The sequence below is a fragment of the Spodoptera frugiperda genome, chromosome 27 (assembly GCF_023101765.2).
Source record: "Spodoptera frugiperda isolate SF20-4 chromosome 27, AGI-APGP_CSIRO_Sfru_2.0, whole genome shotgun sequence".
Taxonomy (NCBI): Eukaryota; Metazoa; Arthropoda; class Insecta; order Lepidoptera; family Noctuidae; genus Spodoptera; species Spodoptera frugiperda.
In genome coordinates, this window is record NC_064238.1 from 12,723,508 (window position 1) to 12,749,216 (window position 25,709).

Consider the following 25,709-nt stretch of genomic DNA (forward strand, 5'->3'; position numbering starts at 1 on the left):
TTTTGAAATCTTTGTGCATTGCATTTCTGGCGTTTCGATGATATATGCTGTAGATGGTGTTGCAAATCAATTCTTGTTTAAGAAAATGTATGAATACCTGTAGACACCAGATTGGCGGTATATCAAAGAAGGGCCAAATTAAAAGTAACATAAACCGACGAACTTGCTTGAAAAGACTGATGCCTTTTGACGTTGATGAAACGGAAGAGGTATGTAAGATTCGTAGCAATTGGCGTTCCATTGTCTCTACCTACTCCCATGGGAGATAGGCGTGAGGGTATACGAGCATGAATTGACATTGGAATGAGTTACAAATACTTACTAAATCATATCTGTTGCTTAGTCTTTCAACCCATTTTCGACCAGCTTGAGTGCTAATATTCTAGGTAAGAAAACGATATGTACCAAATAACTTTATACCTAAAATATTTATTATCTACAATTTAGAACATACATCAATTTCTTTCTCTTTCTTTCCCAACTTGCATATATCTTTCTCCTTCTTTCCAGCGGCTTCTGCCTGGCAGACGTTGTCAGGTAAGACATCATCTGATGTGTCTGGCAGCAGAGTGATCAGACACGCTGTCAGGACGGAGAGGACGCCAATTATTAGAGATGGGAGACCTTCCCAATAGTCAAGCTGCAATGTAAAGTGTGTTTTAGATACGATATGAGTAGGACTGTTTTAGTATGGGGCTTTAAATTGTGTGGTCAACCTTAAAGGGAAAAAATCGTATTTATTCGTGGCAGGGTTTAAGTAACATAGACACGTACAACATTTATGTTGGATTCATATTTTTACTGTCTACTATACTATACATATTTATCCTAGACATAATATAATGTTTTGTTTTTTAATTTTGTTCACACTAGTATTTTCTCCTGTGTCACGGGTAAGTTTAGAAAATACAATTTCACATACACATGGCATCCAGACCCGAAATAACAATTTGTGGATCACACAAAGAGTTACTCCGTGAGAGAATCGAACTCGCTACACGTTGGGCGGTAGACAGTTGCCCAACCAACGCACCAACTGTGTAGTCAAACATTGCATCTCATTAATAGTAAGTAAATAAAGACCTAAGTAGTTACACTTAATCTTACCAATTGCTAAGACAGTTGGTAAACAATTACCTACATAAACTGAAGAATTAATGCCTGTTGAATTTTTGAAAATGCGTCTCATTAAACAATAATTGAACATGACGTGACGTGTCGTGGTCACATAAGATCTATCTCTATAAATCTAAGATCTATATGCCCCGTCTACATACCAAACAGCCTACCTTCAAACAAACGAACCAATCATTGAACAGCACTCGCAAATCTATAAAACAAAAGCACTTACTAATAAAGGCGTCTGAGGTGCGACGATGGCAGCGATTCTTCCCAGCGCAGAGCAGAGCGCATGCATTGTGTTCCGAGTGTATGTAGGAAATAATTCCGAAGTGTATATGTATACTATACGTATCGATACTGAGGAACAAAGCTTGCCCGAAACGTACAACAATATGGAGAGCCAGCCGTAGCCTGTGGAAGATAGGATTGGTTGAAAGATGGGCTTGAATGTGTGAATTGGGGATGTGAAGTTAGAGGAGTCTAGTTTTAAGTTGGTTAAACTATTATTGATGGCAGAATCCCAGTTGTTGGTTTGGGTGGAAAGTATCATTGATGACAGAATTTAATGAAATCATGTAAACCTATGTAAGCTATAGGAATAAGTTCTTTACATATGTTTCTTTTTGGTGTTTTTTTTAAAAGCATGCCCCCACACTATTATTTTCTCCTGTGTCGGCGGCGTTTACAAACATACAAGTTCACACACACATCATACCCAGACCCGGAAAAAGAAGATGTTCCGTGCAGGAATCGAACCCGCTACACGTGCGCAGCAGCAGCATGATCCAACTACCGTGCCAACTATGCAGTCATTTAAATGGTGAAATGTATTGTTATGGGCATAAATAAAAAAACAGGGCATGTGAAATTGTTATCAACATTATGATATACTAAACTAAATTACTATAATGTAAGTATTCTCAGCCAAACTTTTCCTTAGTTCAAAATCCCTTATTAACCAAAACTTTTTCTCACTAACCGCAATTTCTACTAAAAGTCACCGTCTCCATATACCTAATGATAATACAATTTTCGTTTACGTACCTGTAGGAAGAATAGAATGCGCCGTACAAAACGTTCCAGTGAGTAAAAAAGAAAACACTAACGGCCTCTTCCTTGAACATTTCATTAACAAAAACAGTATGATGAAACTGGCTGGAAAGCCAGTTAGGGCCACGAGTTCAAAATTCAAATACTTGTTGCCCTTCAACGACACAGAGTTTATCAACAACGAATAAGCGTTGAATAACGCTGTAAACCACATGCAAATACAACATAATAACCTCAACAACAGTTTTTTTGATGAAACCGTTATTTTGATTAACGTTGTCAGGCTTACGTTGGCTGAATTCTCTTCGCATTTTAGCTTTGATAGTTTATTTTCGTCTATCGTTATGTTGTTCATTTTAGCTGCTTTTCTTATTATGTCGTTGGCTTTTTTCTTCTGGCCTTTGTTTAGAAGCCATCTTATGCTTTCGTCGAAGCAGAATATGTACAGGATGTATAGAAATGCTGGTGCGTATATGGATATAAGGAAGATCCTCCAGTTTGGTGCTAGCCAGGCGATGATCCCGAGCGCTACTGCTCCACATGTCGTGAACAGACTGAGTAAGAATATTATTATAGGACGATGTTCTTTTGTTACTGATTCTATGGCTGGAAGGAAAATTAAATTTGAATTATTTATAACATCACAACTGTATAAAAAGCTAGTTAACAGACTGCTCCGAAAAGGGAGATATTATGAGTATTGGTCATAGATTCCAGTATTTTCAGATCATTTTCATATCATCCTTTCATATTTTCAGAATTTCCTTCAAAAAAAAAACAACAGTATCCTTATCATCATTAACAACATTATCACACATATACAGCAGGGAATTGAACCCAATCTTGTGTCACAAAAACATTAGCACTCAGTGAAAAAGAAGTTAAATTAACATGAGTCCTGGGTTCTACAGGATAGCCTATAATTACCTAAAGTGAACGTAGCAGAGTAACAGTCTCCGAGTAGTGGTTCCAAGAGTTCAAGAGCTACATACATCCAATAGGAGTACACCACACTTTTTGCCAGACCAATCGCAGCGCACGCTACTGCTGTGAATATTACTACGTTCTTTCTACCATGTCTGAAAATAAATGTTGTTTCGAAATGAGCAATATTTTATTACTACAATGACCTCTAAATACTCACTTGTTTAATAATAGGGATGATGACAGGGTATGAAAATTAAAAATCTATTTAGTCCGTCAGCTAGGTAACGAAAAAAAATTACACACGTATTTTTTTAACCCCCGACGCAAAAAGAGGGGTGTTATAAGTTTGTTACTTTGTCATATAAGATAACAATGCTTACATAAAACGTGTCAAAGTTTAGGAGTGGTTAACTACGTCACTATTGAGTATAAAACGTACTCAAAAGGGACGTCACGCGATATTTCAAATCGATATATCTTCGAAAGTATTTGGTTTCCGTAAAAAAATGAAAAATACGTGTCTAATATTTTAAAATATGGACACTACAAGATGGACATTAAAATGAAAATTTGTCATCTACCCTATTCAACTATGTTATTTATAAACTAGCGGGCCCGACAGATGTTGTCCTGTCTAAGTACACGTCTTTAATTTGAAAATTTGTCGGATCCAATGTAAAACATTCTAAAATCAACAACTACTAATAAATTAAAAATTAATTAAAAGAACATTGTCCAGCGGACAAAATTGTGAATCTAAACCATTCTCAGATCCCCTTGAACGCACCCAAAAAAATTCATCAAAATAGGTCCAATCGTTTAAGAGAAGTTCAGTGACATACACACTTACAGAAGAATTATATATATAAAGATAATAAGATAAGATAATTATAAATTACTTGTCTGACAAAGGTCCAACTAGGAACAGTCCTATCATGTATCCGACGCTGTGCATCGTACCAACGAGGGTCCTCTTCCAGCTCTCACATCCAAGATTGAACTGTAATGAGAATGACAATCATAAAAAACCTTGTTCACAAATATTGTTGGTAAGCTGGAACCTTATTGGAAAATGATTTTTTTATTTCTTTCACAGTTAAAATGTAATCAGTTTAAGGATGCTTTCCCACCAGAGATGTGCTATGCTTCGTTGCTGTTAATGTGTTAGGCTTTCACTAATCTTATTCATTGGTACACTTGGTACACAGCTTAGTATTGGTGGAAACCGACTCAGCTGGGCTATGTTTTTTATATAGAAAGATGTGGCTATAGATGCTATGGATGTGTAATATAAGGCTATATAGCTACATATCACATCTATGGTAGAAAAGCACCGCAAAATTCTGACAATGTGCAACGGGTTTAGATCTCTCTTTGGTGAAGGTTTGTTTAGTTGTTTGCATTAAAATGCTGACTTTATTTAAGTCTGCTAGGTTCAACGCCGATCAAAATTTTTGGAAGAGTGAGGATCAAAATTTTTTCAAGAGGGAAATTTGAAAATTTCACTCACCTCCGCCACAAAGCTGTCTGGCCTTTCATAAACCCATTCCTTACATTCAACAGGATTTTGTATATTGAAATTATCGGCAACACACGCCCCATCGTCATTGTATACCTTATATTTGTGACATTTGAAATCAAAACTAGAATTTAGCTCTAATTTAACTAGATCTGCATACTCGCAGTTTGGATGTTTACACCTGGAAAAGAAAATGATCATATTGATTTGACAAATATGATGATCATCATGATCATATCGATTGCCTCAATGGTCGAGTCGTCGCAAGTTCGACTACCGGGCTAGGGGTCTCAGATTCGATTCCCGGGTCGAGCACAGTATTGTTGGACATTTAACGGTTTTTCGAACAGTTTCAGTAGTGGGACGGTTGACTGGAATTGTACTCAGAATAAATTATGGCACATAATCACGTTACCCTATTAAAAATGTAAAAGTATGTTTGTCCGTCAATCACGCTGAAACTACTGAACGGATTTTAATGAAGTTTGGTACACAGACTGGGTATAAGCTGACTTGGGTGATAGAATTTTTATCCCACGGGAACGTGCTCGAAGCTGCTGGCAGAAATTAGCAATCTATATTACACCATAGAGGTAAACATAAGCCTACGATGACCATAAAATATAAATGATCCAAAAGGCATAAAAGCTGGATCGTATGTTTTACGTGAGAAAGAACATAATGCATCTGGTATTCTTACTTATGAGATTATGTGATGTCCAGTTAACTGAGGCATTATGGCAATCTAAGTATAAGATCTTAATCTTTCTAAAGTAACCACTTCATATCACGACATTGGTATTGAAACCTTAAAATAGATGCTATTTTCCGTTTGAATTCAATTTGTACGTGATTTGATTACTTGATGATGATGTTAGTATAATAGGAAATGCATAAGGTCGGAAGATAAGTTTCCTAGTTATCAAATTCAATACTTTTGGAAACGTCAAAAGCGATATTTTTATGAATTTTGTAGAAAGTAGTGCGTTATGACGTCATTAAATATTAATAGCAGACTTATTAATAAGCGAAAAAATATAGAAAATGAAGTAAATTGTCAGATGATTAAATCATTTTAAAATTAAATGATCGATGATCGATACTCTATGAATTAAAGTATGATTATTTTTTAATATTGTATTGTATTGAAATAATTTATTGTTCACTGAGAAAACCACCCAATTAATAATAACATGATTAGCCAAACATATAGACATCATCATTATAGTATTGGAATAGTTACGAGTATAAATACCATCGATATAGACTGGCAATATTAATAATTAATTATTATTTAAATGGGACAAGCAAACGTGTGGAGTAAAAGTGTGATGTTAAATTCTCCCAGAAACATGTTTACCCAGTTTCATAAATTAATTATTTATTTATCTATAAACAAGGTCACTTACCTGTATCCATAATTTTCAACAGCAAATATATAATTCGTACTATGCCACATACTACCAAAAGCAAGCATTCCTAACAGAAATATTAGTTTTAAATGATACCGTCCAAATATTTTAAATTCACGCAACACACTTTCTAAATCTACCACTGTTTCTTTTAAATTATTTACACCCTTTACAGAAGATTCCATTTTCCCTTCTTCTGTTTGTTTATCTTTATTTTCTTCTTTACACTTTGTTTCTTCTTTTTCATGTTTTCCTTCTGTTTTATATTTAGATTTTATTTCTTCTTCTTTATTCTTTTTCATATTAACTGTTTCGTCTATAAGTGTTATTTTTGCGGCGGGTAGCGTGACACTAGTTCGTTTCATTGTTTTGACATCGCTTAGTGTATTGGATAGAGGACAGTATGTGTTTTTATTATGGCTACTTGAATAATATACTGCTACTGAAGTCACGTGTCCCAAAGGCTATACTAAGATCATTTAACGACCATTTTAGAAAACCTTGAGGAATTTGCCACTTCACAGAGCACTTGTATTTAATAGTTTAGTTTATCGAGTCATTATAAACTACTTAGCACTTTTTTCACTTATTCCTATTATTAGGCAGTGTTTAGTTTAAGCCTTTAGTGATGTCATGTACACGGTTGACCTGTGAGTGAAGCAATCTGTTGATCCAGTTGCTATGAATCATTTAATCATTTCATTGTGGATTCACAATGACGTACGAGTCAACGATCGGTTTAAAAGGAGTCTAGAATTGTGTTTAACGTTTTGCGAATATAATGTTCAACAAAATTCTTGTACTGTTATTGTAGTACAATAATCTTGAATTCAAGTGGAACGAAGTATAACCATGTTAAATTGCCTACATGTGTTTTCTTCACTTGTTTAAACATAATTCTGTATGTATGTATGCGTGTTTTTAATCTTATACATAAGGTTGTTGCCATTTGTCATAGTTGAAACTGTATTGTTTTATCGCTTGACAGCATTTAGAGCTTATTATTTTTTTTACGCAGATTAGGAGAGGCCTTTTAAGAGTTAGATTAGGAGGGGATTTTAGTAAGAAGAGATGTGTAGTGTCTATTTTACAATTTGTAAAAGAATTAAATGCTATTCTATTTTGACCTTAAAAAAAAACGCGTATTTTTTTTTAAAAGCAGGCAACGCTCCCTTTTTTCCTCTGGTGTTGCTGGTGTCCATGGGCAGCACTGTTCGCTTACCATCAGGTGAAGAGTCTGCGTCTAATCGTTTGCCCCTATTCGATAAAAAAAAGAAGAAAGAGGGAAATTAAAATTAAAATGAAGTTTAAAAACAAATACTTGTTTCGGAGTTCTTTTTTTAGGAAATATTTAGTACAATACCAAACAAGAAGATTAATGTTTTGAACATTGTTGTTTTTATAACTATTACTGTGCCCGTATTACGCGTTTGCTTTATGTTGAACGAAAATCTGCTTAAATGAAAACCGTGTTCTGATTGGCCAGTGCGTATGGACCAACCAATCGGGTCGCCGAACACACTCTCGTTAAACGTAAAACATACTTGTACTAATGGCACTGACAACATGTCAATTATTGTAGATGCAATAATCGTCTAGATATGTAAATATTTTTGTATAACAATTCAATTCACAGTTGTACTAAGTCATATTTCTCTAATCTTAAGGTCTTAAGCGACAGTATCCTCTTATTTAAGCCATTCTGTCTTAGCTATATTCAGCCATATGGTGACTAATGAGGAAAAGTTAGAAAATATTTTTATATGATTGAACATTTGAATGGAAATGGAATGAAGAAATGTAAAAATAATCTTTGATGATTCATAAATGTAAAGTTAAACATGTTCTTGAGTTCATTAAGAATTCACTAACGTTCATATAAATATAGAGCTGCAGACTACCTAGCGGGTTACTGGGGCTCCGGGTCGAAGAGCAGGAGTAGGAACGGGATGATTTTCTAGTCAGTAAGAGGTGAGAGCAGAAGAGTATTAGTTTTTATGTACAAGTCGAGAAGAACATTCATTTTCATTAACAGTTATATACTGTAGATAAGCTAAAACAACGGTTTATTACATTGAGAAAAGCTCAACTAATTTCGAGTCACAGAGGGACATGATGAAGAACTGCATGACGTCACCGCGTTAATCTTTTCTCATATTTAACTAAATTCAACGGTTTACTGTTTTTTTTTTTAATTTAGTATATCTCATAATAGTTATTATAAAAACTGTAGATCAACTTATAACAACGATTCAGAAACATTCCTATCTTCCTTCATATGTCTAGCACCAAGTGCCTCAGCCTGCTGCACGGTATCAGGTAACACGTCTTCCGCAGTATCAGGCATCATCATCACTATCAGGGCGGTAGTCAGTGACAAGCCTCCGATGATAAGTGATGGGAACCCTTTCCAATAACGGATCTGGAACAAGCAAATCAATGAGTAGAAGTATGTCTCGAAGATTGTGTTGAATTGGTTATTGATTGAGATTATCAGTTTGATTTTCGTAATATTAAGTTAATCGATCCTGGAAGCGTAGATAAAGACAATGTGAGAAATAATAATAAGTTGAGGTTTCGACCCCTCATGATCGTTTTGCCAACAAAGGAGTATTCTAAGTACCGTTAGACGACGAAAATCAACTAAATGAACGTCACTAGCTGTCATGTTGACACTGTCAGCTGTCAAATGTGACAGATGAGTACATTTTCCCGCGCGAAAAGTTATAACAGCGATTCATATAAACTGGATGCTTGTTTTTTTATGGTTTATTTCGAATAAAGTTTTTAAAACTGTTTAAGTATTGAGTTTTTACTTTAAAGTACCTACTTACCAACAAAGTTGTTTGAGGTGCAAGAATAGCACCAAATCTTCCAATGGAAGAGCACAAAGCATGCATCGTGTTTCTAGTATAAGTCGGGAACAACTCAGTAGTATACAAGTACACTGTCCCTGTTGATAAAGCCGCAGTGAACTTGCCCACGAAAAATAATGAAGTTGAAATTATTGGGTAGCCTGAAAAGAAATAAGAAGTTAGAGAAGATAATATACCACATATTAATGGAAAAAATAATAAATGTCAATGTGCGTCAGTTACTATAATAGCTAGTTATAATAATAGTATTGTTTAAGTTGGTTGTAATTACCTATAACAGATTGTTGTTAGATAGCGTAAGATCTGTTACTAGGTTAATAGGTGTTAATAGAACACGTAATAATTTAATATTATGTGCTATCTAATAATAATAATTATATGTTTTTAGCTCTATTATTTAATATAGATCTGATTTGACAGTGACAAATTTTTAACTCACCTCTCGGCACGAAAGACTGGGCGACACAAAAGAACCCAGTCATTAGAAAAGAAAATATCAAAGGCTTTTTCCTTTTGAACCTTATTAGAATGACAATAAGTAACAGACTCGCTGGTAGGTCTGCGAATGACGTCAGAGCATAATTCACGTACTTATTTCCTTCTAGAGATACGGCGTTTATCATTAAACCGTATTTGTTAAAAGTGGCTGTAATCCATGCACAAGCACAGGCCAGAAACCTTAGAAATAAAGTCTTTGATGAAAACGTCATTTTTAAAAGACTAATCAAATTCACACTGCCATCTCCTTTTTCACATTCAATTTTGTCTAGTGTAGTCTCTTCTATCCGAACTCGGCTGATCTTGGCAGCTTTCCTCAAAATACTCTTTGCTTCTTTCTTCCTACCTTTTATTAGAAGCCATCTAACGCTTTCATCTAGGAAGAAAGCGTAGAGAATGAAAATCAGAGCTGGGGTGTAGATGACTCTTAAGAAGTGCCTCCAGTATGGTACCAACCAGGCGACAAATGCCATGATAATTCCTGAGATAGACATGGATGCTATCATTAAAGGAGCAAACAAGGCTCGGTTTTCTTTGGTTACCATTTCTACACCTGGGAAAATAAAGAACGACATACCTTAATCTCAAGCTCAATAATAAAACTAGAAGAGCCTAGACTGCCTCGTTGGTCGAGTGGTCGCAATTGCGACTGCCGGGCAAGGGGTCTCGGGTCCGTGTCGGGCAAAGTATTACTAGGTTTTTTTTGGGTTTTTCAAAAAATTCTCACTAGGTGCACGAAGTCTGGAATTGTGTCCGGTATATGGCAATAGGCTCACCCCTATTACATGGGACTTGTAAAATAGTTGTTGAACAGTGGGTGTACATTGTATAGCGGCATTATGTGCCGTAATGTGCACCTCTGCCTACTCCTTCGGGGATGAAAGGCGTGACGTTGTTAAAAAAAGAGCCTAGACGAAAGAAATATTTTTACCCAACATATAATTCGGGGAGTACGTATCTCCAGAGAATGCTTCAACGAGCTCAAATGCTACGTAAGTCCAGTAGGACACAGTGACACTCCTGGCGAGACCCATAACACCACCCATAACTCCAGTAAAGACTATCATTTTCTTTCTTCCTATCCTGAAAAAATATTTATTTAATTGTAATGGAAATTAAACGATGTTTGAACATAATATTTTCTTGAAAAACAAAAATGATGTTACTGCTATAGTTTTACAAGAAACTTACTTGTCAGAGATTGGTCCTAAAAAGAGTAATCCAAGCATATATCCAAAGCTGTGCACTGTTCCAACTAGGGCTCGTTTCCAATCCTGACAGCCAAGCTGAAACTGATGATAAAAATGCTAATTTTAAATCCATACAAAATCGGCCCAATTCATGCAGCGTAAAATCGTAACCTGTTAAGGTAAGCGTACACAGGCCCGCATCGTACGCATCCCACGCAACGGATTTTACTTTGTCTTGTATAAAAACTCATACAACTGCGTCCACTAATCCGCAACGTATGGATTGAATCATCGGCAATGCCTACATGAGAAGCGTATCGATGACGTCAAAAGGAATGCGTACGATGCGTGCGATGCGGGTTTGTGGAAGCTTACCTTTATTGATCATTGGCTCATTTCATATTTTGATGCTACTATACATACAAAGAGTGAAAGCAGAAAAATCTGTCAACCTATCAGGGAGGTCTGAGTGTGATATTAATATTGAATGTTTTATGAGGGTCAGATTTTCTAATGGTAATTTTGCTTTGGCATTGAAGAACAGGTGCAATTCTAATTCTGTCTTATTTTAGTTGCAGTAAATTACATTATTGCTTTTTAAAATAAGTGGTATGTATAGGTACTTACTTCAGCCACAAAACTGGTAGGGTCATCATACTCCCACTCCTCACAATCCTCCACAATAGACAAGCTACAGTTTACTGAACATATGCCGTTGTCATCTCTGAGCTGGTACTTGTGACACGTGTCCTGTGTCAGGTTCAGGGCTGTTGCTGACATTGATGTGGTGTTCATACATTCTGGGTATTTGCAGCTGTAAGTGGGGTGTAGTCAGTTATCAAACAAAGGTAATGACTATCATATAACATACTTTATGACTTTTGTAATACCAGAAATATTAAGACAGTATGAGCTAATAGGAGTTTTGCAGTTGCCATTGAAATTCTCTGGATGCACCTATTCTCTTATGGTTTAATTTATTATAGCCAGTAGGCTGCGCGACGTCGCCGCGTCTGCGCACGCTATTCATGATGAAGAGTGCCTCTGTGACTCAAAACTAGTAGAGCTTTTCCCCATTAATTAACGTGAATAAACCGTGATTTTCAGTAATTTACTATGTTTCATGATAGATATTATAAAAATATTATTAATTGTAGTCGAATTTGAAGACTAAGCTTACCTATAATCAACCATACCCACAGCAAATACGTAGTTCATGCAGTAGAATCCGTTGGTGAAACAAGCGAACATCAGAAATGGCATGAATCGCACATAGTACGGTCCTAGAGGACGGAATTTTGCCAATATGTTTTCTAAGGCCATTTCTTCATCTTGAGTTGGTTTGGTTCTCTCCAAAAATGTCTGTCTGTTTTCTTGCATGTCTGTAACTGTTTGAATGGGGTTTTGAACGGGTTGGGCCTATTCTATCTCAAAAATTGGCGAAAGGTTGGGGTACCATTTATTCATTATCGTTTGAGGTCATTATCATCATCATCGTATCAACCACAAGACGTCCACTACTGCAATAGCCTCCCCCAATGACTTTCTTATAGGCCGGTTGGAAATAGCAACCGTAGCGTTTGTGATCAATGATGCAGAAATAGTACATTTTAAAATTCAAGTATTCTTCCAATTAAATCATAATTATGATAAAGAACAGAAAAATATTTTTGAAAAGAAATACATACCTCTGAATAAAGCTTTAAAAATCCACAATGCAAAAATCCACTTTAACTATAGCTAAATTTACGCAATTTTCAAACGCAAAAATGTTACAAAAATATACCTATGTGATAGTGGAGCTCATAATATTATGTATCAGCCTAATTTGTAAATGAGAATTAAATAAAGAAGAATTACTATGGATGATAACAAACTTGTTTTGCGGTAAAATATCTTGTAATAAGCTTGGAATAACTATACCAGTTTTTATTATGTAGGCGTAGACTTTCAAATTCATAGATTTAGCAGCCTTTTGGGTTGAGTGTGTGTGTTAACATTTTCTATTATTTATTTTAGTGACATTTAAAGCATTTGAATTTTACAAATATCACATTTTCATGCTGTTGCTTTTTGGTCTCATTTTTTTGTTGCATAAATTACACCAAAATATTCAAATTGTTTTGTTTGAAGTTATTAAATTAAAATTAGGTTAAACACACATAAGGTACTCGTATATTACAGTTTAGCTTTTGTTTTTTGAAAGGCGAAAATCATCTAATGTCTTCTCCCGCCTTGGGCGACACGAGAGGAAGTGTCAGACTCTTATTGACTAAAAACCACCCTGTTCCTACTCCTGCTTTGAGATGGAGTCCCGGTAACCTGTTGCGTTGTTTGCATCTTCGGTTTACAGTTTTGGCTTACATTTATTATTACGACGTCATTGAAATAGCTTAAAAGATCATCATTCATTTATTCTGCTGCACCAGCGGCTTCTGCTTGACGGACAGTATCAGGTAGAACATCATCAGCTGTGTCAGGTAGTGTGATGACGATGATTCCAGTCATCAGGGAGAGGCCTCCGACCAGGATCGAAGGGAGACCGTATAAATGTCGCATCTGTAATGTGGTATTATAAAGTACTGGCATTTGCTTATTTTTGTTTAGTTTGGGTTTCATTAAAGTCAAGTAACATAAAGAGAATAACTTTTATTAAAAAAAAAAACCCTTAAACATTCTCCTAAATCGGAAAAATACTATGCTGAAAACCGCATCCAAATCGGTTCAGCCAAACGCGAGATAATTGCGCTCAAACATACATACATATATACATTCATACTGAGAATCTACTTTTATGAAGTCGGTTAATAAAAATCAATCTTCTATTATATTGTTTGCATACCATGCAATTTCATCAAAAACCGTTCAGAAGTAACAGCGTGATTGACGGACAAACATCCAAATATTCAAGCAAACAAACTTTACACATTAATGTGATTAGAGATCAAACCGTTATACTTACCATTAAAGGAGTTTGTGAAGACACGAGGGTAGCAGTTCTTCCTAATGATGAGCACAACGCATGCATCGTGTTCCTCGTGTGTGTGGGGAATAATTCTGACGTGTATAGGTAGACGATAGCAAGAGATATAGTCGCCATAAACCGTCCCACCAGGAATAGAGATATTGATAGTATTATGTTACCTGGAAGAGAAGAGCAGTTTAGTTAGTTATGTGTTTAGTTATAAAACTAAACTGTTCTGGAGTCTAAGTACGAGTTTGCTTTACGTTTAATATAATCGAAACGAGAGTGCGTTCGCCGCTCTGATTGGTTGGTTTATTGGCACTGGGGTCTAATTTTTTTGGAATTACTTCACATAATATTAACTTTGTTGCAAATTAAAAGTAAGAGAAGTGATTTTGTTTTTTTATATTTTCGAGTGCAATAGGCTTCTATTAGCAAACCAACAATAATAAAATTGGTCTTGAGTAGGCAAAATGAAATATGTGCACTAAAAATAAAATAGTTGTTTACCATTAAAACAAGAATTACCTTTCGGCACAAAAGACTGCGCAATACAAAAAACACCAGTCAACAGAAAAGTAAACATCAAAGGTATTCTTCTCTTGTATCTGTTCAGCAGGAATACTATAGCAAAACTGGCTGGAAGTTCAGAGAACGACGTCAGAGCGTAGTTGATGTACTTATTCCCTTCTAGTTCTACTGAGTTTATTAGTAAAGTGTACTTGTTGAACAGGCCAGTGACCCACATGCAGACACACGCTGCAAACCGAAACACCAACTTCTTCGAACCAAACGTCATTTTAAGAAGATCTATCCAATTCGTCGCTTCAACCTCCTTCTCACACTCGATACTATCTAAATCAAATTCACTCAGATCAATATTCGATGCGTTAGCTGCTTTGACTATCACATCCTTAGCTTCTGCCTTCCGCCCTTTGATTAATAACCATCTGAGACTCTCATCTAGCAGAAAAGCGAATAATAAAAATAGCAAGGACGGTGCATAAATTACTCTGAGGAAATATCTCCAGTAAGGAACTGCCCAGGCTATGAGAGCCATCAATATCCCTGCTATCGACGTGCTTGCTGTCATTAGCGTGATGAATGAAACTCGATTCGCCTTTGTTACCATTTCTACACCTGCAAAGATGTAGAAATGTTTGCTTTTAGTAGTTTCAGACGTTGTCATTTACTTTGAAGTGAAATCATAAATCTTGAGCTCGCGTTCTGAAGTGTTCTTAAATATTTATGAATCAACACAAGTATTCATGTTAAGTTAAAATTCTTGATACTTGTGTACCTATATTTATATATGTACGTGTAAATAAACAAGAGGATTAAGAGTATTCTTGAGGAGCAATGATTTAAATAAATGTTTTTCTTCAAGATTTATTATGAAGTATAAGATTTTTATGTTATGTCATTCTGTTTACAGTCTAGTGAATGCGTTGTAATTATGATTTTTTTGTTCAAAAATCTTATATTATTTTTCTTGTGAAAAACCAAAACAAAACCATTAAACTAAAAACTAAAAAAAACTATAATTCATTGTACCTGCTTTTTGGGAAGTCGGTTAAAAATAAGTAAATGAAATTTATTATAGATAGGTGCATTTAGGTTATTCATAGAATCAGAAAGCTGTTGGCATTTTGTGCCGTCAAATTGCTCTTAAGTTGGTGTGGTTACTTACCTAACATAAAAGTGCATGAATAAGTGTCTCCAAACAAAGCCTCGACCAGCTCTAAAATTAAGTACACCCAATAAGCTTGTGCTATACTCTTGCCAAGGCCCATCAACGCTGCTATTGTGCCCGTCAAAATTATCAGTTTCTTTCTGCCGATCCTGGAAAATATTAGTATCATAATATCGATTTATACCATAGATTTTGATACTTACTTATTTCTAGAGGGAACATTATGAATACTAGCTGATGCCTTCGTGGATTAGGGACTTTGTAACTAATAAAAGTACAGTACATCAGCTAGCTGCCGGTAGAAGACCCTTCAAAATTGGTATAGCCATTTCGGAGATTAGGCAGAACAAAGCGATCGACAGACTCTGACAGATAGACATACAAAACTTGTAAAAAAAAATATGTTGGTGTATGTATCGTATGTATTTTCATACAGATGTTGTAAAAAGCGATTATTTCAATACTAAAAACAGACAGAAAAAGTTATGAACTAACTAGGTTCTTACTTGTCAGCGAGAGGTCCCATCATGAGCAGTCCAATCATGTATCCGAAACTGTGTACTGTAATGAAACGTACGCAAGTTGGTTAAACACTGACTTTTATTGAAACACCCTCACATACAATTATCACGGATTATTAACATACCGTCTAATATACTACATCTTTCCCCTTTCGGAAAGCAATGCCCAAAGATTACTTACAACTACTTATAGCTATACTTATTACTAACTTACACAATAATACAATTGTTCTTATCTAATCTTATAAACTAGTTATTCTAATGAACAAATTATAAACTAATTATACCTTTCTTACATCTATAACTTATATCTATTCATTGTCGTCAAACAGATGAGTCAGCATTCGTGCAGTTCTTTCTTTAGACCGTTCAATAGGTATTTCGTGAGGTGACGGCGTACAAGACTGGTCCCGAGTGCTGACTGGACTCTCATAGTCACCGCTAACATCGAGCAAAGCGGACTCGCTGCTGGCTGGGCTTGCCTGCGCCCGCGCCGTGCTCACGGCGTTTTGCGACCCTATGGATAACTTTCGTCTACGCCTACGAAACCCTGTCATTGCTGTCATACTTGGTGACTTGCTACCAGTGTCAGATGGTAGTCTCGTAGTCTCTCTAATTATTTCTGCTGACCCGGTCGTACGCGCTATCAACTGACTTCGAGTTCGCCGATACCGTCCACCACGTTCGTCTTCTACAATGTACGAGCGTGGTTGCGGTGCTGGCGCCACTACAGTCACCGGTTTCCTCTCGCCATTACAAACTAAAGTTGCCCTGTCCCCTTGATATAGTCGCTTAAGGGTGTTTGCCGTTTTATTGTAATTTGTTTTGATTACCTCTCTCTTTGACATTATATTTTTATAATTTTTCTCGTTATCTACTCTTTCCGTTAACAATTTAGCACTGACCGGTAATCTAGTTTTTAACCTTCTACCCATTAAAATTTGAGCAGGTGAGTCTAAGTCATGCCGCGGTGTAGTTCTAAAATTTAACAATGCTAAATTGAAATCTTGTCCCGAGTCTACACACTTCTTTAACATATTTTTAACCGTTTGCACTGTCCTCTCGCTTTTTCCGTTTGATTGTGGGTAATGTGGCGATGACGTTGTGTGATGTACCTCCCACTCACGCATAAACTTTTTAAATTCTTGTGAGCTATAGGCCGGACCGTTATCACTGACTAATTCTGCTGGTATACCATGCCTTGCGAACTGCTCTTTCATGAAAGAAATTACTTGTCTCGAGCTTATACTCGTTAACTGCCCTACCTCAACATAGTTAGAAAAGTAGTCAACTAAAACAATGTAACTCTTTTTTTTATACTCGAACGTGTCCGATGCTAGCTTGTGCCATGGCAACGCAGGCACACTATGCTGCAGAAGCGGTTGACGTCGCGGGCGGGGCGCGTGCAGTGCGCAAGCCGCACATGAGCGCACGATGCGTTCCACGTCGTCGCACATTCCCGGCCAAAACATTACGTCGCGTGCGCGCCTTTTACATCTTTCTATGCCTAAATGTCCTTCGTGGACTCGTGACAACATATCTTCCCGTAAAGTACGAGGAATAAACACTAAATCGCCTTTAAAAATGATCCCGTTTATGTAATGCATTTCTTCGCGATACGGCCAGAAAACGTTCACTCGCACATTTACATCGCGCCTATGTTTAGGCCAGCCCTTGGTTATGTATTTAATCAACCATCGACAGTCACTATCTAACTCCGTTTCTTTTTGAATGGCCTCCAATCGTGGTTGACTAAAAGGTACATTTTCTAACATGAAACAAGTTTGTATCTCCACTTCTGTGGATACTTGATCATTCATTTTTTCCTTCAAAGGTGCCCTCGACAATGTGTCTGCGATATACATATATTTGCCCGGAGTATATACTACTTTAAAGTCGTATCCTTGCAATCTCAACATCATTCTTTGTAGCCTAGCTGGCACCGAAACCAGGGATTTGTTAAATAATGCTTCCAGTGGCTTATGGTCGGTGTTTATGGTGACGTCAGATCTGCCATAAATATACTGCCTGAATCGTTCAACACCAAACACAATAGCCAACATTTCTTTTTCTATCTGCGCATACCTCGTCTGAGTGTCGGTGAGCGTAAGCGAGGCAAACTCCACCGGACGATCATTCTGCAGCAGCACAGCGCCCAGCGCGACGCTTGACGCGTCCACTGACACCACCAGCGGCGCGCTGTCGCTGTACAGTGCTAGCACCGGTGCACTACCTAGCTTTGCCTTTAGCCTATCCACTGCTTCTGAATGTTGAGATTCCCAGGACCACTCTGATTCCTTCTTTAATAACGATCTTAACACATTTACACTCTCAGAGTAATTAGGTATAAATTTAGCTAAATAATTTACCATGCCTAAAAACCTCTCGAGAGCCTTCCTATCAGTAGGATAGGGCATATCCATTATGGCTTTTACTTTCGAGTCGTCTGCCCGCATACCATTGGCGTCAAACTTGTGACCTAAATAAGTAATTTCCAATACACCAAACTTACATTTTTCGCGATTAAATTTTATACCGACATCTTTAGCACGTCGCAGAAGACACTCCAATCTCTGGTCGTGCTCGTCTTTAGTACAGCCCCATACAATTATGTCATCAATAAAAGATTCAACTCCTTCTAAATTTTCTAAATGCTGCCTAAGCTTTGCATGAAACACCTCTGGCGCACAGTTTATACCATACGGTAAACGCAGAAATTGGTATCGACCGAATGGTGTACCAAACGTGCAGAGATCCGCGCTCGCGTCGTCTATTTGAACCATCCAGAAACCACAGCGCGCGTCTAGCACGCTAAACACAGTAGCACCACGCAGGCGCGCGGCCAGCTCCGGCACCGTCGGGAGCGAGTACTGCGCGCGTCGCACCGCACGGTTTAATGGTCGCGGATCTAAACATACACGAATGCTGCCATCTTTCTTCGCAACTAAAACTATTGCATTTACCCATGAGGTTGGATGAGTAACCTTTCTAACTACACCCAAACCTTCCATTCTACATAATTCCTCCTTTAATTTATCCTTAAGGCCCAATGGAATTTTCCTAGTTGGACATATAACTGGCTGTACGTTTTTATCTATAACGATACTATATTTGCCAGGTAATTTTCCCAACCCTTGAAACAATTCATTATAATTATCAATATTGATTGTATTTATTTGACTTATTAATCCTAACGCAATACATCCCTCTAAACCGAGCACACTGTGACAAAACAAATCTACAACAACAAATGATAACAAATAACTCGTTTTTCTAAACATAAAAGACACCTTAGCAATACCTATAATTGGTAATTGATTGCCGGTAAACGAATATACACGTTTTGTGAACGGTTTAAGGTCTGTAATAGATAATCCTAAGTTTATATAGTTCACTTTAGAGATAACATTAATCATTGAACCAGTATCTATTTTTAATAAAATGTTTTTACCTTTACATTTTATAATTTCTGTCCATTCCAATGGCGACTTACATTGTTTTTTCTTATCATCTAAGATGTTTACATAAAACCTTTGTTTCTTACTGTCTTCATCACTATCACTACTTAAGGTTTCTACACTGAGATTTAACACTTTGCGAATCGATTTTTTATGTTTACACACTCGCGAAAAATGACTTTTTTTCTCACAAACATAACACTTTGCGTCACGCGCCGGACATCGCTCGCTACCGAGACACCGCACGCTGCCGCACTTCTCACAGGCGGTAGCCGGCGTGCCCGCCGCTCGTGCTCCGCCGGCTCCGTACCATCCTCTAGCGCGCCACCCGCCTCGTGCGCCGCGGCCGCCTTGCACAGCATCCACTTGCACCACCTCAGATGCACCGTCGATGCACTTGCTTTCCTCCTTGGACATCTCTGCCGCCTGGCAGATTTGTATCGCTTTGGATAACGACAACTCATCCGTGCGAAGAAGTCGATCTCTCACCGTATTGTTCACAATACCACACACAATCCTATCACGCAACAGGCTCTCGTGCAATTCGCTGAACTCGCACTGCTGACTCAATACCCTCAATGCGGTTACATATTGATCTATGTTTTCACCCTCTTCTTGATTGCGTGAAAAGAATTTAAACCGTCGCACTGTGATATTGGGTTTCGTGCCGAAATATTTATCGAACTTCTTCAATACGCAATGAATGTCATCTTCACTTTCACCTCCTTCGAACGTAAAAGTTGTAAAAGCCTCATAACCAGCTGATCCGATGAGGTTAACCAACAAACTAGCCTGAACTTCCTTAGGCTCTTTGCTCACTCCAGATGCTTTAAGAAATACCTCGAACTGTTTCCGCCATTTATGCCACGCGTCGGACCGCGCGGCCGGACCACCGTCGAGCGATAATTCCGCTGGAGGACGTGCGTGTTCCATTTTTATTATTCCTGTACACCACGATACTTCGAATAATAGTTTATTATTAGTAAGGATCTTTTTAACCGATTTAATACTGTTAAAAAGCACCACCGCTGCCACCATGTAATGAAACGTACGCAAGTTGGTTAAACACTGACTTTTATTGAAACACCCTCACATACAATTATCACGGATTATTAACATACCGTCTAATATACTACATGTACCATTCCTGGGAACGTGCGCTTCCAGTCTGCGCAGGCCAAGTTGTTCTAAAAATGAGTGTCGGAGTAAGTAATTGTTCTGGAGCAGTTTAATGCCAGAGCCTTAAAAACATTACGAAGCATCTATTTTACACGAATAAACGTACTTTACACCTTCAGCCATATTGATGTTTGTCTCAAGTTAATAGAGTATGTATGTAGTATGTTGTGGTAGCCCGGAGGTTAAAGACGTCTGCATCTCATGCATGCATGGTTCGAAACCTACCAACGACAAGTACAAATATGATTTTTTTCGAGTTATATGAATCTACTTTCTAAGATTATTTAGGCGAAGTAAAATATTGTGAGGAAACCTGGGCTTATAATTTGTAGTTAGGTAATTATAAGTTTGAAATCGTCAAACCGCATTGAGCAAGCGTGCTGATTAATGCTCAAATTTTCTCCGGATAAGAAGAATATTATTTGGTTAGCAGTGGTCACTTATAATGTGCTGTTAATGTGCGATGAATAGAGTATGAATATTTGGTAAACATTTAATCAGTTGATAATTGAGATATTTAGAACAATAAAATTTATTACACCAAGAAACAGTACCTAATTACTGTCAGAAATATTAAAGATAACCACAGGACTGATACATACTTCTCCCACAAAAGAATTAGCATCTTCATAAACAAATTCATCACAGTCTTCTAAATCTTCTTTACTGGATATGTCAACGTTTCTCAAAGAACAGGTGCCATTGTTGGATGTCAATGGTAATTGGTAACACCTGTATTCTTGTAGCGTAGGCTCCAATGTGCTAGGAAGTCCTGCATCTTCACATTGTGGGTATTTACATCTGTGGAGATAAATATGGAAGGTGTTTAGTACTTCTTAAAGCAGCTACAAGAACTCACTTCTACCACGATGACTATCATCAATTTTCTTGGTTTTGCATAGAAATCAAGGTTGACAAATATCATAGTCATAAGTACCTATAGTAAATGACAGCAGCAGTTATAAGTATAGTAGGTATATGTGAGGGTACACGGATAAGCATTTTTAAATTTATAATTTTGCTGAGCTGAGGATCACACCAAGCCTTGTACTTCTGTCATCTCCGCTCTGCTCGCATTTTCACAAATCATAAGGTGTTGATGTATAACACTACTGACTAAGATGGGTTTACCATTAATGACCAATGCCAAGCAGCACGCCTGCTCAATGCGGCTTGGCGATGTAGCTGTATACAAAAATCAGTACTCTATCTAAAATACCCACCTGTAATTAGTATTTGAAGCAGCAAACACATAATTGACACTATAATACGCATTCGTCGCCGCAGCAAAAATGATCACGGAGAACAATTTCAGGTAATAAGGACTTAACAAACTGAATTTAGCCAATATGTCTTCAATAGTAACTCTTTGTACAACCACCATTGTAAAATATACGCTTTAATTTCGAAAATTTTAAATGCTTAATTTGGAAAATAAGTCTAATTTGTATGTATTTAAAGGATAATACACAAATGTGGAACCGTCTTGAATTCTGAATACTTTATGTAAATTAGCTATATTCAAGCGGTGTCTATCTATTTGTAAATTTTGTTTTTTTTTATGTAATTGTAAAAATGGGGTTAGTTCGTTGTTGATAAAAACTAGTTTATACAGTTAGGTTTACTTTGTTTTTTTTTGTTAAATGAATGTGTTCTAAATAACACAATCAGGTGGTTATTAGGTATGTATTATTTTGAATATTATAGCGGTTAAAATTTATCTATTTCAATGATTAATGACTGGTTTAAAATCCTGTTTATACTTACTAGAAAAAAAAAAAAAAATTTTTCCTTTTCACTATTTCAAATTATTTTATTACTAGTTTCTGCCAGCGGCTTTGCGTTTTCCGTGGGATAAAAAGTATCCTATGTATTATTTTTTTATACCCCAAACTACCCCTGTTCCATATTTAATTTCAACAAACATACACACATACAGATAAACTCACAAACTTTTCTATTGATAATATTAGTAAGCCTTGAAGGCACACACACAAAAACATTGAGCAATATTCATTCCATACGCACAATATTCAAACACAAAACCGTTTAGGCGCTAAAGGCTTTTTATGCAATTACAAATTCAAATTATTCAACGCAATCCAAGTCTATGTGATGATGAGTTTATGAGAAAAGTTGAAGCTTTGAGTACTAAGTTGTTGATGCCTAACTCAAATACCTAAAGAGGTCATACTGAGGTCAGTTTACACTGCACTCAGTAACTTCGCTTTGGAATAATTACCTCTGTTTTAACTTAAGATTTTGAGAATTAGAATTACTGACTTATTCGTTAGAACTTAGAATCCAAATTGACTTGACCTTATATTTCTAGTACTTTTATTTCTGGGACGATTTTAGCCCTGTGATAGGTACTTAATGAATGACAGAGTAGAACGTATTGATTGCCACCGTTTCTATTCTTGTTGATAGACTACTCATTTGACAGAGACTGAGCAATATCGCTTTTTTATAAACCTGAATCTGTTTATCCTGCAGTCCGATAATGCAATCGCTTGCTATGCACCCTGAGTGTCAGAGCCATCGGACCATCACAGATGGGACTCAGTAGGGCTGATGCCCAACCCAGAGCAGTGGACAACCGAGAGCAGGAGTAAGAACAGGGTGGTTTTTAGTCAGTAAGTCTGACACTCCCTCTCTAGGGGGCAGAAATCATTAGATGATTTTCCTCTCTCAAAAAAGATTTTTTTTTTTAATTTATGTGGAAGAGGCCCTTAGTCCAGCAATGGTTTGTCACGGCTAATCATATTTAATAGAAGAGAACCTTAAAATAAACAATTGGTACTAATTTAATAAAATTACAGAGCTATATTTATTTTCGTTTTCGCTAGCAGTGGCGAATTGTAACTTAATAATATTAATATAACGCCTACAATATTTTTAAGGGCAACTTAAAACACTATTGTTTAAGCGTGTTATTAAAGTTAATTTAAACTCTTCTAACTAACATCTTTATTTTGATGTAAAATAATATTTTTTTTATTTAACACCAATTTAAACATTGCTCAACGCTTAAGGGTGGCAACTAAAGATCAAATACCCAGTTAGCGACCATCAGTCGACAGATTGGATATTAAAATAAAATATATGGGAAGCAAGATTACCTAAATTGCTTTCATCTACAATCCATACTGATTTGAATCGGTAAATTGGATCGCTTTGCTCTTTGTCCTAATGAGGGCCTAATTGGATGGCTCAGTGCCTGTTCTAATTGCTTTAGCGATTAAAGTTCATTGTCATGCAATGTATGGTATGGACCAAGATGGTTGCTTTTTTGCAAAACGTAAGATTGATGTTAGCTCTGAGAATTTATTGCGGTGCTAACGACTGTCCTGTTGGGTAAATGCAACTGCAACTTCTTTCAGTTTGATATGGCAGTATATAGAAGATCCTATTTTAGTTCTTGATGTGGAGCAAAGAGTTATTAGGAATTGTAATAGCAAAAATATATTGTGTCTTTTCTATGTCAAAGTCAAAAGTCAAATAATTTATTCTAATTATGCTATATAGGTACTTTTGAAATGTCAACAAAGAAAGAAATAAAATAATATTCTATCAAGCTGTCCGTCAGTGAATCTAGGTGCTCGTTACAGTGTACCTTCGAATGGAGAAGAGTGAGCAAGAAATTCCATAATATGATAGTGCAAAAACAAGAAACGTCTACTGTTATAATGATTAAAAAAATCTTTAAAAGAAATAATAACTTGAAATCCAAATAAACAAAAACACATTCAATACCAATAACCTACATAAACAGAAGTAAAAGCAATCGATGTTCATGCGTTACTTCAAAATAAGACGAACTCATTACGCGGCGGTTGAGAAAATCCTGGCAATTTCCTGCGAGGCCATCGGAGCAAAACATATAGAACTGATAAAAGAACAGATCAATTCAATTCTCAATACAAAACCGCTTTATAGGAACGGCAAAGATGAGACGGGATCGTTGTAAGGCACAATGTCGGTGATGACGTGGGTTACTGAATGGCGCGCCGCGTGCTGCTAGCCGCTACCATTGGTCTGGAAAGCTATATTTTTTTCAACTGATTTATTGTTTGGTTGTGTGAAATAATTTTCCAAAAGTTTTGTTGATAACCTATTAATGTAAGAGATGTTCTATAGCTATTACGAATTGTGTATATATTCAAATAATAAATGATATTTTTTTTTACAAGGCAATACTTTTACACGTCAATCTTGAAAATAACTAGATGAGGCCGACATTTCGGGATATCCTAACTGGCTACTCTGAGAAGAAATGCCGAAACAAGCTCAGAGTACCAAGAAAGAAAAAAATAGGTTTTTTTTACTAAATACGCATAGTATATACGACAACAGATTCTGCCGTGAATTTCGAAATAGATTACCTCTTAATCTCTGACTTTAAGACCGAATCCAAAACTCATACAGTTTGCACACCATCACAAGCATAACTCAAACACTCTTAAAAACTTATTTCACTTTCTCTATATTATTATAATAACAAGACCAAACAAACACTTCCACATACACGATTACAAAACCCGAAGATAAATCTCACATTTAAGTACAACCAGTAGTAGGGGCCACGATAACTGTACAGGAAATAAGGGCCCACCCGGGTCTCTATACTGCCTCGGAAAACATTCGGCTTGATTGGCTGCTAGCTTACCGCAACTCGGTGACCACGGATCACTTTCACGCGTATCAGAAAAATTTTGCACGCACTTTTTTGTACAAAGCCAAACGAGGATCTAGTTTGGGGTCAATTGATTATATTCAGTTTAGTTAGGCTGTTGTAGAAAATGTTAAATGCGTAGTTTATGTTAAAAGAGATTCATTATAAACATCGGTTTAGAGGATGCAAGGTTCAATTAAAGAGTTAAAATTAAGTCGACTGCTGAAATACTTATACATGCTCTTGAATTAAAATGATTAGTCATAGCTTCAAAGGTTTAAAATTATCAATCATAAATTCATTCTATAAGTCAATTGTTATAATTTAAGATGATATTTTAATCCTTTCTGACACTCTTTTCTACTAATCTAAAGTTTCCCTTTCGAAGTAGTTAATAGAAACTAGTAAAACAATACTAGTAATAGCACACTCTAAAATATAAAAACAAAACACAACAGAACATTACCGAAAACCTATCACACACGACTACACACAACATAGTCCCACGCGTACTATACAACACAGAAAATAGTGACTTGATCGTTCACTTTTACACCACAACCTTCCAAGTTTTCAGTTCTCATTGTAACCCTATATTATCGGTTTGTAATAAAATATTATGAT

General features: G+C 36.6%; 3 protein-coding genes across 3 annotated transcripts; all 3 read right to left on the reverse strand.

The window, feature by feature from the left end:
• Positions 1 to 409: 409 nt before the first annotated feature.
• Positions 410 to 6,770, reverse strand: LOC118281997 (solute carrier family 22 member 3). The gene is made up of 7 exons (XM_050705573.1): positions 6,028 to 6,770; positions 4,610 to 4,799; positions 3,999 to 4,099; positions 3,100 to 3,251; positions 2,167 to 2,778; positions 1,352 to 1,533; positions 410 to 640 (listed from the first exon to the last, which is right to left on the reverse strand). The coding sequence occupies exons 1-7, from the start codon at positions 6,393 to 6,395 to the stop codon at positions 437 to 439; spliced, it is 1,809 nt and encodes a 602-aa protein (XP_050561530.1). The 5' UTR covers positions 6,396 to 6,770; the 3' UTR covers positions 410 to 436.
• Positions 6,771 to 6,937: 167 nt separating this feature from the next.
• Positions 6,938 to 12,174, reverse strand: LOC118263734 (organic cation transporter protein-like). The gene is made up of 7 exons (XM_050705574.1): positions 11,775 to 12,174; positions 11,222 to 11,408; positions 10,596 to 10,696; positions 10,336 to 10,487; positions 9,346 to 9,957; positions 8,865 to 9,046; positions 6,938 to 8,452 (listed from the first exon to the last, which is right to left on the reverse strand). Exons 1-7 carry the CDS (start codon positions 11,972 to 11,974, stop codon positions 8,270 to 8,272), a joined length of 1,617 nt encoding a protein of 538 aa, XP_050561531.1. The 5' UTR covers positions 11,975 to 12,174; the 3' UTR covers positions 6,938 to 8,269.
• Positions 12,175 to 12,495: 321 nt separating this feature from the next.
• Positions 12,496 to 21,890, reverse strand: LOC118263733 (organic cation transporter protein-like). The gene is made up of 8 exons (XM_050705578.1): positions 21,634 to 21,890; positions 21,013 to 21,211; positions 20,369 to 20,418; positions 15,759 to 15,809; positions 15,250 to 15,401; positions 14,088 to 14,699; positions 13,557 to 13,738; positions 12,496 to 13,153 (listed from the first exon to the last, which is right to left on the reverse strand). Exons 1-8 carry the CDS (start codon positions 21,792 to 21,794, stop codon positions 13,007 to 13,009), a joined length of 1,554 nt encoding a protein of 517 aa, XP_050561535.1. The 5' UTR covers positions 21,795 to 21,890; the 3' UTR covers positions 12,496 to 13,006.
• Between the last annotated feature and the right edge of the window lie 3,819 nt (positions 21,891 to 25,709).